The sequence below is a fragment of the Perognathus longimembris genome, chromosome 14 (genome assembly GCF_023159225.1).
Source record: "Perognathus longimembris pacificus isolate PPM17 chromosome 14, ASM2315922v1, whole genome shotgun sequence".
In the NCBI taxonomy this organism is placed as follows: Eukaryota; Metazoa; Chordata; class Mammalia; order Rodentia; family Heteromyidae; genus Perognathus; species Perognathus longimembris.
Window position 1 is genome coordinate 30061323 of NC_063174.1, and position 14288 is coordinate 30075610.

The 14288-nt window shown below is 47.6% G+C and overlaps 1 protein-coding gene across 1 annotated transcript; it reads right to left on the reverse strand.

Annotated features, from left to right (window-relative positions):
• Window positions 1–9900: 9900 nt before the first annotated feature.
• Six1 (SIX homeobox 1) lies at window positions 9901–13970 on the reverse strand. The gene is made up of 2 exons (XM_048362085.1): window positions 13264–13970; window positions 9901–11216 (listed from the first exon to the last, which is right to left on the reverse strand). Exons 1-2 carry the CDS (start codon window positions 13821–13823, stop codon window positions 10922–10924), a joined length of 855 nt encoding a protein of 284 aa, XP_048218042.1. The 5' UTR covers window positions 13824–13970; the 3' UTR covers window positions 9901–10921.
• Between the last annotated feature and the right edge of the window lie 318 nt (window positions 13971–14288).

Here is a 14288-nt window from a genome sequence, read left to right on the forward strand (position 1 = left end):
AGTCCAAGCACCAGGGCTGGCCAAAAAAAAAAAGTGATAAGCCTGAAGAATCACTTTATCCTCTATCCACTCTGTGTATTGTTCACATCCAAATCTTTACAAATAAGATAATATTGGAACATATATTTGCCCTGAATAAGCAAATGTGTAGACAAGTGCAATTCTGCAAGCACAAAGGAGGGGGTAAGGAACACAGACAAAGACAGAAAGAGAAAGTAAAAAGAAAAACTGGGTTTGGGGTACATGTCTAAACATCTGCTCTCTATCTGTTTCAAGGAACTTGAGAGTATACGATAGAATTTTGTTAACATACAACAAAGAATTAAAATCATCCTGAACATAGACGGTGACAGATTGCAAATCCATTGGCTTCTCTAAACTGAAATTTTAAACATGCATGTTTTTCAATTGGCCAGGATGCTTTTTGAAGAAAATGAAGATGCTAAAGAAAAATATGGTTAAAGGGGCTGGGGATATGGCCTAGTGGCAAGAGTGCCTGCCTCGGATACACAAGGCCCTAGGTTGGATTCCCCAGCACCACATATACAGAAAACGGCCAGAAGCGGCGCTGTGGCTCCAGTGGCAGAGTGCTAGCCTTAAGCAGGAAGAAGCCAGGGACAGTGCTCAGGCCCTGAGTCCAAGGCCCAGGACTGGCCAATAAATAAATAAATAAATAAATAAATAAATAAATAAATAAAAAATATGGTTAAAGGACTGAATAACAGTGCTACTACCAGTAAAAACCAATTTTAAAAATTGTGGAAGGATCATAGTCCACCAGTTCATCCTTAATGTTACCAAGTTAGCGCACATTACCAAGTTACCAAGGTGGCTCAAGCTTTATAATCTTAGCTATTCCAGAGGCTGAAATCTGAAGGTTTCTGCTTGAAAAAAAAGGCTGAGAGACTCATCTCCAATTGACCACCAAAAAGCTGGAAGTAGAGCTGTAGCTCAAGTGGTAGAGTGCTAGCCTTCAGCACAAAAGCTAAGGGACAGCACCTAGGCCCTGAGTTCAAGCCCTAGCACCAGCAAAAAACTAGAAGTTACTGACCACATGTATACTCCATTTACTCTGTAGAGTTCTTATCTACCAACATAATAACAGAATCTCTCTCCTGCATAACAGAAAATATTTTTCTCTTCCTTTTTCCCTCTTCTCTTTGCTTTTACCTAAGCAAATTTCAGCTATATATTTTGCTTTCAATAATACTTCAATAAGAAAGTCCTTGAAATTAGAGATATGTGTCAAAATGAGCGATTCATCCCTGGTGATCATTAGAGAATGTCACCAGAGAAAACATGGACCCAAGAGGGCCTTTCTTGCAGAATTCCAACCCTGGGAATTATGTTCTATCTAAAAATTCTACAACATTTCAACAGCCCATTCATTTACTCAAAAAATATTTATCGGGTGCCATTATATCCAGCACCATTTTAACATCAGCAAGGCATTAAATCTTCAAAGTAGTTTCTGATTCTACACTTATGTTGACACATTTAGGTGGGGCCTTAAATCCTCTACTCAGCTGAATGCTTTCGTTCCCTTCAAAGCCATTTTTCATCTTCAGGCACACTGAAGTGGGTTTTCTTTTCCATCAATGGAATCCTACCTTATATGACAGCATCTACATAAGAGTTCAAGTCATGAAGAAAAAAGATAGAAAAATCCAAGCATTATGGGTGTAAATATTCTCAAATTAAATTACCAGAGTGAAACTTCTAACTTCTACACTCAGAGCTTCAAGAAATAAATCTCAGCTTTGGCTATACCTTCCCACACCCCTCCCCCAAAAGCCAATCAAACCTTGGGTCTCTGTGGAATAATTTGTGTTTCTTTCAGTGTTCTAGACAAAAGGAGAATGGCTATAAACTGCCCTCACTGGAAACTCTAGCATCATGGGAATTTTCCCAGGCAGCTTTGTGGCAATCTAAGGAGGCTTCAAGGATGTTATAATTATAGCTATTCACTCACGGTCTATGGCGTTGAGCGCTTTACATTCAATACTTCAGGTCATTTTAAGTTCCCCCTTCAGTGGTATCATAGGTCCTATTTTTTCCCATGAGGAAATCAAGGCTCAGAGAAGTTAAGTAACTTTCCCCAACCACACAGTTTGCAATTGTGCTGAAACCATGCATCTCTGACATGGTGCTATTCTACTTCAGGTCAGTTCACTTGGTAATGTGTGTTTTTGTGTTTGGGATACAGGGGACAGGATTATGGGTGAAGGTTGGGGAGACAGATGGGGACTGATAAAAAAAAATCTCTGGGGAAAGATGTCTGAACACAGGAAGAAAGAAAATTCTGTAAGAAAACAAACCAGTCGCAGCTGTTTAAGGAAGAAAAAAAAAACCTGGCCTTAAAGGGTCCTGAATCTATTTCCTCCTACCTACCAAGGGCTTGGGCCTGCTTTAAGTGGTGATTGACAGGCGACTACAAGCCACAGGCAGAGAGCCATACGGGGGTCGCAGCGTCAACTTCTCAGCTGCTTCTCTCACTACCCCCATCCCCACCCCAGCCAGCGTCCAGCCATAGGCTGGGAGCTTCCAGGGCAAGGCCTGGAGGCCGATGAAGGTGCTGATTGGTGGCAGGCCCAAGCCTGAGGATGCCCCGGGCATCCTCGCTCCCCCACCCCACCCCCAGTGGAGATCAAGGCAGTTGGGTGCGCTCACACCCTACCTTCGAGCGGCATGTCGAGATCTTGGCGAGATCGAAAGAGAAGCCTGAGCCCACGAGCTGGCCTTGGGGTCCTCCATCCATCCATTCAGGTGAGCAACTGGCGCTGAGGCCCTTGGGGGGGGGGGCTAGGTAGGGGTCTGCGCAGCAGGCTGAGGTTCTCCATCGTGCCCCATCGCGCCCCCGGGTGACCCCCACATCATGTGTCCCGGCTGCGGTGTCGGCCCACGCTTTCTGGGGGCGTAGGGCACTTAGGACGCGCAGGCCTTGTGTGCCTGGCTGTGGAGAGTCAGCCAGCCCGTGCCTGGCCTCCCCCACCCTTGCCGGGCTCCGCTTTCCCTCCATCAATGCAGGCGAATTCAATCCGAGAAGGCTCCTTTGAGCTTTTGTGTTTGCTGGGGGAGATGTGGGCGCCGGAGGGATCGCGTTACAACTTTCATTTCCTGAAATGTTTGAGGGAACATCCAGGGTTTTTATCCCCACATCAGGCCAGGCGATGGTCTCGGGTTTCAGGCCTTGTCACTCAGCTGTCACCAAACAAACGAAGCTCTCAAGAGCCCAGAGAGAGAGAGAGAGAGAGAGAGAGAGAGAGAGAGAGAGAGAGAGAGAGAGAGAGAGACAGAGACAGAGAGACAGAGAGACAGAGAGACAGAGAGACAGAGAGACAGAGACAGAGAGACAGAGAGGGACAGACAGACATAGAGAGAGAGCTACCTGCTATTCATGGAGCAGGTGATCGCTCATGAGAAAAACACAGGTAGAATTAATCATAGGGCTGTTTTCTGTTTCCTCTCCTTTTTGGCAGATCTGTCCGCCGTGTGAAACCTATTAGAAGACAAATAAACTCTTCCTGTCCCCCAGGGAACCAAAAATACGTTTCGGAAGACTCAACACACATATTCATACCAAATAATAGAATGATAGTTTAAATGAACCTCTAAATCTCACTTTACTTCTCAATTCCTTAGTTTGTTGTGTCCCCATCTTGGTAAGACTTGGAATTGGGGAAACTGGGGGAAATGAAGCATCTTTGTGTTGTCACCTGATCCTACCTAATAACAGAAGGAGTTGCAAATGTGGTCTCTAAACCTAGCTAGATTCCATCTTTCTTGTCAATGTTCTCTCCCAATAAAAGAAAAACTTCTACTCCAAGGTTACTAAGAAATTTCTGTGAATGGGTGTTTCATTCTCCCTATTCTTCCCATGTCAATCATGTTGCACATCCATGTTGGCTTCTCTACTTGGGTCCTCTGTGAGAAAATCCAATACCCCACTCCCCCAGGAACTGGTGTCTTGTGCCTGTAATCCTAGCTACACCAGAGGATGAGATATGTAGCCAGCTAGAGCAGGAAAATCCATGAGACGCTCATAATTCATTTCCAAAAAAAAAAAAAGGAACAAAGCCACAAGTGGAGCTGTGGCTCAAGTGATAGAACATTACCTTTGAGCAGAGAGAGAGAGAGAGAGAGAGATCAGGGACAGCACCTAGGCCCTGACCTCAAGCCCTAGGATTGGTATACACACACACACACACACACACACACACACACACACACAGTTTGTCTGTATATGTCTGTATGTGTGAGAAAGAGACAGACAGGTATGAAGAGAAAGAGAAAGAGAAAAAGAGAGTGAAAGAAGAGACTGAAAGGCCTTCTCTATGAAGATTTTGTCTGTTTATTTTTAAAATAGCCATTGGTTCCAGATTCTCAAAACGGATTTTCTTAGATTGGCTATTTGCACTTAGAGGTAGAGCCCCAAGCAATATTATTCTTCAATTATAATCAAGAACTTGACTTCAGGAGGAAGCACGTTATGTTTACGTAGCATCAGCAATGCATAGAAAACATTCACCACATGTATCTGAAGACAGACAAAGGTTCAATTGTTTAAATGTTCTTTTCATTTCATTGAGACTAAGGCATGTTGATTGTCTATCTAGCTTATTTTTTTAAGGTTTGTTATCTACTTTCATCTTTAAGGCATTCTAAAGTCATACAGAGATAATGCTGTCTTCCTTGTATACACCCCTGTCTTAGAGGAACGTTTGCAAAGTATTGCAGAATGTGTCATCTCCCTCTCAAGATGTGCAATTTCTCTGCAAGTACTGTAAGCTTTTGCTCCTCTCCACCAACCACACCAGCTCTCACCACCACCAAGCACATTCAAAGCTGCAAATGCTAAGGGGAGCATTAATGTATATACATACTTACAGTATAAGGGCCACCCAAAGATGTCAGAGTTATGTGGCTTGGCTTTTGTTTGCTGGACTGTTCTTTTTTGTTCTTGGATGAGGGGGTCACAATCCTACTGTCTTTCTCTGGTATTTAGACCACTTGGATAATTGGCAAGTCAAATTAGAACTTTTAGCAAAGCCTTGCCTAAGGGCAAACAGAAAAGGGGCAGAGGTAGAGCTGAAACTACTAAATATCCCAAAAAGAACAAACAGAAAGTTGATTTTACATATATTATCCCTGGAATCTGTAGGTTTTATACCAAGGATATTGCTCCCTTTAAGAAATGTGTTCCTGAGACATTTAACATCTTGTATCAGAAAAATATGCAATCTATGACTGTCAGGATTCCGTATGTTCATCAGCTCAGGTTCTGAACCAATTCCCCAAATCCCCAATATATTTCTATTATGAATGAGCCTCGGCATTGTAAAAGTTATAATCCAATTTAAACCCAAAATTAGAATAAATTATGTAGCATATTAAAACAATTGTGCCTGTGTTAATCCATGAGTTAAGCCATACTTGGTTCTATCTATGTCAGTCCTGAGAAATAGTTAACTTAGGAACAGTAAGAAGACAGTAGACAAGATGGAGGGAGCGGTTGTTTTTTTCTATGCTGGGTCCAGAACTTACCTATTTTGAAAAACCTAAGAAAGGAGAGGGCTCAGTATCACCCAGCAGCCACTTAAACTCAACTGGACAGCTACTTCAGGTAAACTAAAGTGAATGTAAAAATCTAAAACTAATCTTTTTTTTGTCTTTCAAAAATAGGATTGTTTGTTTTAAATTTTAGGTTTTTTCCTTTCTTTTCCTTCCTTCCTCCATCCCTTCCTTTCTTTCATTCATTCTTTCCCTTCAGTCAGGTCATTCTTCCTGCTTGGTCACCAAGAAGAATGTGATGCCCAGAATATGGTAGAGGAGGACAGTGAATACTTTCCCCAAAAGGAAAAGGGGTCCCCAGGAAGCAAAGCAATGGGTAATGGTGGTCTACCTGCTGAGCATCCGAGTCTCAGCTGTGCATCAACAAGTTCTAAGGAAGAAAACTGCAAGTGGGATGATTCCTCCTGTGTCCTTGTGCCTCAAGCAGCCTCCTGCTTCCTTCTCTTTGTTTTTAAATGCTACTGCAGTGTTGTTTCTCGCTGTCTGAAAGGACCACAGAGTCTAAAACCCTGATTGTCATCCTCAGTGGGAAAACAGGTTTCCAGTTTCATCAGCTGGAACAAAGTGTGTGTGTGTGTGTGTGTGTGTGTGTGTGTGTGTGTGTGCACTAGCTTGCACCCTCTCACTGCTGGCTTTTCCAGGGAAACACTTTTTCTGGGTAGATAACCCTCCTACACATACACACATGATTTTGATGGTGTGTTGTTGTGGTTGGTTGTTGCTTCTGACTGTATCATCATCTCTTATCCAACCCATCCCCTTTAGAGATGCTAACAGGGAGAGGTTTTTGTATTTTTATCTAATCAGGAGAAAGAAATTTCTTGGACCTCGAGGGGTTCCAAAGTTCTCACCTGAGCATGCATACAGCCTATAGGAATGGACCATCAGTGCGAACTGCTCTGAGGGCAGCTGAAGTGCTGAACTGCTCTGGGCAGCTGAAGCAGATAGTCTGGGAGTTTTATTCAAGAGTAGTCTTCTGGGAGACACTCGGAAAAAGGAGTGTGCATGAGTCACCAGTAGTTAACTCTGAGCCACCTATTCTTATCAATGCCACCACCACCACCAACCTCACCCCACCCCCACCCCACCCACATTAAAAAAAAAAAAAAAAAAACCTGGGAGATGGTGGGCCTGCAACCCCTGATCCTGAAGTGTGCTATGGGGTGTGGTGGTGCCTTTCTCCTGGGGTCCTGGGCTAGACATAGATTAAAGGTCGTTGCTTGCTCCAGGGTCACAGACAAAGCGGGGAAATGTCTGACTTCCCCATGTTATGGAAGCAGAGCTCTGTCCAGGAGACTAAAGGCCACCATCCCCCTTCCAGGCCTGGGCTAACACCCTTGTGCAGAGCAGTGTGATTGAAGAGTTCGGGTCGGAGAGTCAAAGCCGAGGAAGAGAAGGAGACAGGCAGTGTCAAGTGGGAAAGCTCACAAACAGGCGGCACAGGGGCTTAGGCCACTTTGAGGCCAGACTCCAAGGCCCGATCCTGGCAGCCTAGGTCTAAAGCCAGGCGCCCAAGACCGGGGTGCGCTCCGACCCGCGTCAGGATGCAGTGTGCTCTCATTGCTTCATCCCTCCACTTCAGGGCCTAGTCCAACCCCACAGTCACAAGCATTGCTTGAACTTAGCCTTCCTGATCCCTGACTCATAAAGGGAGGTTTGAGTTTAAGAGCTACCCCCCATGGCACCCAAGATGACAGAGGCAGGGAGGTCCCGCAAAACCAAGGCCTTCTCCTTTGAGGCCAGGCTGGCAACCTCTGCTCTCAAAAACTGACAGGCGGTTTCATCAGACCCACGCCTGAAGCTAAGCTATGATCCAGGTCCTGAGATGCGTGTGCTGTATTCTCTGTGTACGGACCAAGACAGAGAGCAGAGAATGGCGACATTCGAACTGCCAGCGCTACAGGTCTCTGCGGCCGAAGAAGCGCTGGGGCTGAGCCTCTGGATCTCCAACTGGAGGTCCTGCTTAGCTGGGAGAGAGAGAAGCGTCAGCAAGTGAAGCTCACACGGCCGCCGCCGCCGCAACAGGCAGGGAGCAAGGAAGGGCCGCCCTGCGCGCATAGGGTGCCAGGGGCTCGGCCGGCCGGCAGCGTGCGGGGGAGAGCAGCAGAACCTGGATCCTGGCTCAGCCAACGCAGAGCTAGCCTGTAACGCGAAGTCTGAGTCTTCCTGGAAGCTTCCACTGCACTCCGGATCAGCTCCAAGCTGTCTTTGCCCAGAGAATAGATTCGAGTTCGGGAGCCCAGGCCCAGTGGTGTCTTTTCCCCCTGTCTCCATGTTTATCAGGTTTTTGAGTCCTTGCCTGCTAAGCCAAAAACACACGACCTTGGTCTCCGAGAAATTAGAAAGCTTCGTTCTCAATCAAGAGGTCAAGGCAAGAAGATCCAGCAATCGTCTTGCGATTTAAGACGTTAAAAAAATTAACCGAGAGGTTTTTTTTTAATCTTAACTTGGTAAAAGTGTTGTACAGTTTCATCCTAAAAACTATTATCCGTGGCTCATTACTTGTGGCTATCATTATGAAATCTGTAGAGGAGAAACAAAACGTGAGTCTTGATTCGGTTAAATGTTGACACTGCGAAGGTAAATTGGAGGTCCCTTAACAGCTGGTTCTCGAAGATTTCCTCGAGGGAAAAAAATATGGTTAGTTCCCCTAATGATCGCTCTAAAATGATTGCCAAGAAAACTCCAAGCAATATCCAGCTTTCTCGCCTCCTCTCGCTTATGTCTGTTTTAGGCAAACCCAGCCGAGGATGGAGGAAAGAGGCACATTGTGCAATTTCTTATTAAACACATCTGGCATATGCGCGCTCTGGACTGAGTGCCAAGGATTTTTACAAAGAGTTTATGGCTGTGACAGAAAATTGTCCTTTTAACGAGTTTACAAGCAGTAATCACGGAGGCTTTCACAGGACAGGCCTTCTCTGCTCCGCACCAGATCTGCAGACATTTCCAAAATTCACCTACCATGGGAGCAGGAAGTGAGCTGGCTGCGCCAGGGAGACAGAACTTTTCACGAGTCTAAAATGTTGCCAAAGCCGGAGCTGGACGAATGGGGTGGGGGCGGGGCGAGGGGCCTAAGTCATCGGGGTAGGAAGAAAGGGACATGTAAGAAATTAAAGTAATTGGCCCTTCCTTATTTTTCAGAGAGATTTCCTCAGTGTCTTTTGAAGCCTGTCGGGGTCATTGAAAGCTATCTTTGTGCCGGGTGTTTGTTTTGGGGAGTGAATGTGAAGAATGTGTGGAGATTCCCTGTGAGAGCCCCTCCTGCAGAGGGTGGCATTTCTACGTGGCCCAAGACGTGGAGAATAAACACCCTAGTGGCTTAAATAAACACCGACTTAATGATCCAAAACACTAACAAGGGAGATTGGAACCCTAAGCTCCCAACCCCAAATCATGGTCTCAGAGCTGCTATGCACATCTGTCCATCACTGGGGGGGGAGGGGAGAGATGACTTTTTATAAGTAAAAGTGATTGTAAAGTACAGTGACCATTTCTCTCTTGAACTCAAAACAATTTGACAGCTTAAAAAAAAAAAGAAAATCATAATAAGGCCTTAATCTCCCACATACATTTCACTCTCCTAAATCAGGACAAGAACAATAGGAAAGGGTAAGCAAGAAATGAATATATTACTGGTGACAGTTATGGATGGGGAAAATCAAAATTATGAAACTGTCATGTCAGAAAATAAATACTCTCCCTAGGGAACAATGTTTCACAAAACACAAGTAAGTCTGTTATCCTGAGTAGAATTTTAATAAATAATGCCATTTGTTTCACTAGTTTTAAAAGCTAAATACACAAGATACATCATTTTGCCCCAGGTGAAAATAACATGGAGCCTATAAGATTACGGGGATTTTTCTGGACACTCTCTCAGCAGCACTGAAAAAGAGCTCCTGTCCTGCTGGTCTGCTTTCTATTTGTACAGATTAATTCATAATGTTTAAATCCTTGTTCGAGTTTCCTCCCCCCCACACACCCAAGCCGATAAATCACTTTTACTTTCACAGTCATAAGCTTGTTAACACAAAAGAGCTGAGTTAACATATATGATTGCTGTAGAACAGAGCTAGTGGTAAACAAAAGTATATCATCTAAATAATTAAAAAATAAATACCCCAAAGCTAAATTACCTCTTTCTGTCATTTCATTAACCTAGTCACTACTCTTGATTCAGGTAATAGTCTTCCAAATACCCAGCAATTCATCACCACTATTTTTTTTTAATCAAGAAAATGTAAAAAAAAAAAAAAAAAAAAAAAGGGGGGGGGGCCTCAATGACAGCAATACACAACTCACCTTTCAGAAACAGAATCATACTCCTGGTGTTCTACTAAGTTTTAATTTAGACTGGTTTAGGTACAATAGAAAAGAAGCCTGAAAACACATGCTGTTTTAGTAACAAATAGCAGGTTGCCAGATTTGTCGACATCCCTTTTGTAAGCTAGAAACTGGGAAGAGGAGAAACCTGCAGGAGTAGGCTACAGATATGAAACCTCTGACAGCATGAGAAATAATGGCATCCAGGGAAGCGTTTGCTTTTGTTTTGTTTCACATTAGTACATTTTTAGTTTGTCGTTTTAAAAAACCAAGAAAATAAACAACCAAACTCCCTCTAAATTTGACAAAAATAATTGTATAACTAATGCTCACCTCTACTTCTGTCTCAGATAAAGAGTATTAAGACATTTAGGCACTTGTTTTTTCCCCTAATACTGTTCTTTTATTTTAACCTACATAAAATTATTTAACACTAAATATGAAAATGTAAACTTAATCTTCCCATCAAAAAAAGTATTTTTTCTATTTATCTCAAGAATGCAACCAGTTTCCTCCCAAGCTGGAGGCTCTTATTTTCACTACTATTTTGATCTCTATCTCTTTCTTCATTTCCTCTTCCTCTTCCCAAAAATATTTCTCCATAAATAAATTAAAAGGAAATAATTAAAATCCAGTTGACTTGTCATTCAAAAAGAAAAAGAAGAGAGAAGGAAGGAGGGAAGGAAGAATGAAAAAAGAAGGAAGGAAAAAAAAGAAAGAAAGGCTCTTGAAGTGGGTTCCCGGGTTGCTCAGAACCAGCAAGACTGGGTGGTTTTGTTAGTTCCCCCCCCCCCCCATCTCTTCACTAGGAGGGAAAATGAAAAAGTGGAGAGAGTGGAAGAAAAGGGAGACTATGCTCCAGACCACTGACCACTGTTGATTGTTAAAAAGATATTTGTGAAAGAAGTCCACCATTCCTTTATATGCAAAGAACCCCAGAAACAAGCTGCTGATTTCTATTTACAAGTGTCCCTAGTTTGGTTGTTGATCAAGCCATCCCTTGGAGGCCTAAGCCCCTTCCCACTTAGGAACCCAAGTCCACTAGACTGGAGGTGAGAGGGCCGAGGAGAGAGTCCTGGAGTTGGTGCTGGTGGGCCTGCAGGCCGTGGCTGGGCTGTGAGGCTGTGAGGCCAGGGAGAGAATAGTTTGAGCTTCTGGCATGACCCATATTGCCCTGCAGCAGAAGGACGGAGTTCTGGTCTGGACTTTGGGGAGGTGAGAATTCCTCTTCTGAACTGGACATAAGTGGCTTGCCCCCTTCCAGAGGAGAGAGTTGATTCTGCTTGTTGGAGGAGGTGTTATTGTTTTCCGTGTTCTCCCTAAGAAGTAAAGGACAACACCATATGGTTAAGAAAAAAAAAAAAAAAGTGGGTTAAAAAAAAGTGTGAGGTGAAGGGAGGGGAACTGGAAGGAGGAAAAGGCCATTGTGCAATCTGTCACCAACCCAAATGGAGGAGCTCTGCCCTCGGAGGTGAGAAGAGTGAGGACACTGGAAAAGTGGGGAGCTAACGCCAGAGCCCTCCTCTAGGAAGGAGGTCTTTTTCTCTTCCAGAGTTCACGAAGCCAGAGGAGCAGGGTTTATTAGACACAACAACAAAAAAAGTTTTCAATTTTGTTCAGTGACACTTAGAAAAATCTATCAACTAGCACCATATTTCGAAGTTGGAACGTCTTCCAACAAATGGTTGTTGGTGATAAAGATATGACCAAGGGACAAACATAGTCAGTCCCCAATGCACAAATGTTTGGGGTGAATCAAGTCAATAGCCCTTTTGCAGCTGACGGAACTATTAGAAGACGAGTTCGGCGGTCCCAGGCCAGAGCCTGCGGATCCGGAGGCCCCGGGCAGGTCGTGGGAAGTGGTGCCCAGAACGGCCCAGTGACCTGAGTGAACACGGAGCTCCGCCAGTCTCTCGGATTTCAGCCTCGAATGGGTCCTTCCCTCCTGGCTTAGTAGGACGGTCCGTTTTGGTAACGAAAGGCCAATCTGGAACCTACAATCTCAGTTCCGAAGTCACTAGCTCATCTCGCAACCCTCACCGACTCCTCCCAAACTCCCCACTAACACTCACTCGCCAACCCATTCTTTTCCGGCAGAGAAAACGTGGCGGCCGCGCAGGGGCTGCGAGCCGCCCCGCGCGCCGCGGGCGTCATTCCCTTCACGGGTCCGGGTTAACTCCAGGGTTTCGTTGCTCTCGCCGCTTCCGCCTTCACTGCGCTGCGCTCGAGGCCCTCAGGGCGCCTTTCGCCTGCCAGCCTCCCCCTTTCTCTCCCTTTCCCACAAAGTGCCAGCCCCCCTCGGCCCCCTAAGAGCCCGTTTCCGCGGAACTTCATCGACTCTATGACTTTTCCACCCAGAGGGCGATGAGCACGCCCGGTCTTTGGCACCCTGGCCGGGGCGCGAACAAAGGAAACGTCGCTTGGGCGCAACGCTCAGGTCTCTCCCAACCTCCCGTGCTTCTCCCAGCGCGATCTCCGCTTCGAGGGCTGGTCTCAGTCACAAACTCTGCGGCCTGGTGGCCGAGGGTGTTTGGACGAGGATGGGCAGGCTCGGGTTAAAAACACAATGCCGCCTGCACTCCGGAGCCAGAGAAGCCGGCCGCGGAAGCCCCTTTCGTCGCCCGGGGCGGCGGCGCCGACAGCCGGGGGCCGGGCTGCGGCGCGCAGGCCACGCGCCAGGGAGCTCGGCGAGGAGTCCTTCCTGGACTGGGGGCTCCCCGGTGTCAACGCAGCGCCCGCTCCCTCAAAGCTCTATTTTCCTTATATTTCTTTTCAAGACGCCTTCTTTTGTCCAGCCTGGGCTGAATGACTCGGGCTAAATCTCCTCCGAAGACTGCCGGGAGCCAGCGCTGGAAGATCCGGGCGGGCGAGGGTGGGGGGAAGTGGGGGGGACAGGGCGGATGTCTCTAGCCAGTTTTAACCCGGGAGCCAGAGCTCTAGAGAGGTTCGCCATCCTCCAACCCACCGAGGAAAGCGAACCGCTTTCCTCTCCACACCAATCCGCAATTCCCTTCCCGGCGATCTCCAGAACCTCTCCCCACACACCCACAGACACACTCCTTAGCCCCGGCGCAGCCAACCAGGGAGGCATGAAAAACACGTCCCGACATTCACAACCCCAGAGAAACCCACGCGCGGGGGGCTCAAAGCAAATGAGGCCCCGTCCCTGGCGGACAACCTCGGAGTTCATGAACTTTCCGCCGCAGTGCCGCCGAGCCTGGGCGCCGCCAGGCGGACCGGCTCCCGACTGCGGGAAAAACTCGGTTGCAAATGCCTGCAGGGGCGGGAGGGGGAGTTGAAAGAGATGAAGGGGTAAAGAAGACTTCTCGGGGTCACCCCAGATTCCGGGTGCACGCCGCCTCGTACCTTTCCTTGGCCTCGGCGGCCCGATCTCTTTGCCTCCGGTTCTTAAACCAATTGCTGACCTGGGTGGTGGTGAGGCCGGTGGCCTCGGCCAGCTCCCGCTTCTCCCGCGGCGAGGGGTAGGGGTTGTGCGCGTACCATTCCCGCAGCACGCCCCGCGACTTCTCCTTGAAGCAGTAGCTGGTCTCTTCTCCGTCCCAGATAGTGCGCGGGAGCGGGAATTTTCGGCGCACCCGATATTTGCCCACAGCACCCAAGGGTCGGCCACGAAGCTTCTCGGCCTCCACGTAGTGCGCTTTCAGCCACAGTTGCTGCAGTTTGGGATGGTTGTGAGGCGAGAACTGGTGGCTCTCCAGGATCTTGTAGAGCTCGCGGAAGTTGCCGCGGTGGAAGGCGACCACTGCCTTGGCCTTGAGCACGCTCTCGTTCTTGTGCAGGTGGTCGCAGGCTGGCAGCGACCACAAGAACCTGCCCAGGCGCTCCAAGTTCCCGCCCTGCTGCAGAACTTCGCACACGCACGCCACTTGCTCCTGCGTAAAACCAAACGACGGCAGCATCGACATGGCTGGGGCCTCCGGGGTGCACAGCCCTGGCGCACGCGGCAGCAAGCAGAGCCGGAAAAGCAGGGGATGTCCGCCGCGGGAAGGGGGGCGCAGCTGCTTCTATCCCCCTCCCTAGGCTTCGCGTAGGCCTAAAAGCAGGTCGGAACTTAGGGGTGAGCGGCAAAGGAAGAAGGAAGAGAAGGAGTGGGACCCGTGCTAGACACCGAGCGGCCGGCGCACTTCGTAGCCTTACGGGGCCTCGCTGGCTCCCGCCGGCCGCGGGGTAGATGCGGCTCGTTGCCGGGGAACTTAGTTTCTGTTCTCCCAGCAGCTGCCTTAAAGCGCGCTGCGTCCCCGGCACGCTGATTGGCTGCTGGCGGCGCCTATCCGAAGCTGGCCAGCCTGCCGCCCGGCGGGGCTGGAGAGCCACGCCGCCCCGCGTGGGGAGGGCGAAGTTGTGGGGTTGAGGGTAGGGAGTGATGAGAG

Coding starts and splice junctions, on each gene's coding strand:
- Six1 (XM_048362085.1), bottom strand. CDS start 13,823: ATGTCGATGCTGCCGTCGTTTGGTTTTACGCAGGAGCAAGTGGCGTGC. Junction 11,217..13,263: donor GCCGCCGAGGCCAAGGAAAG/GTACGAGGCGGC, acceptor TTTACTTCTTAG/GGAGAACACGGAAAACAATA.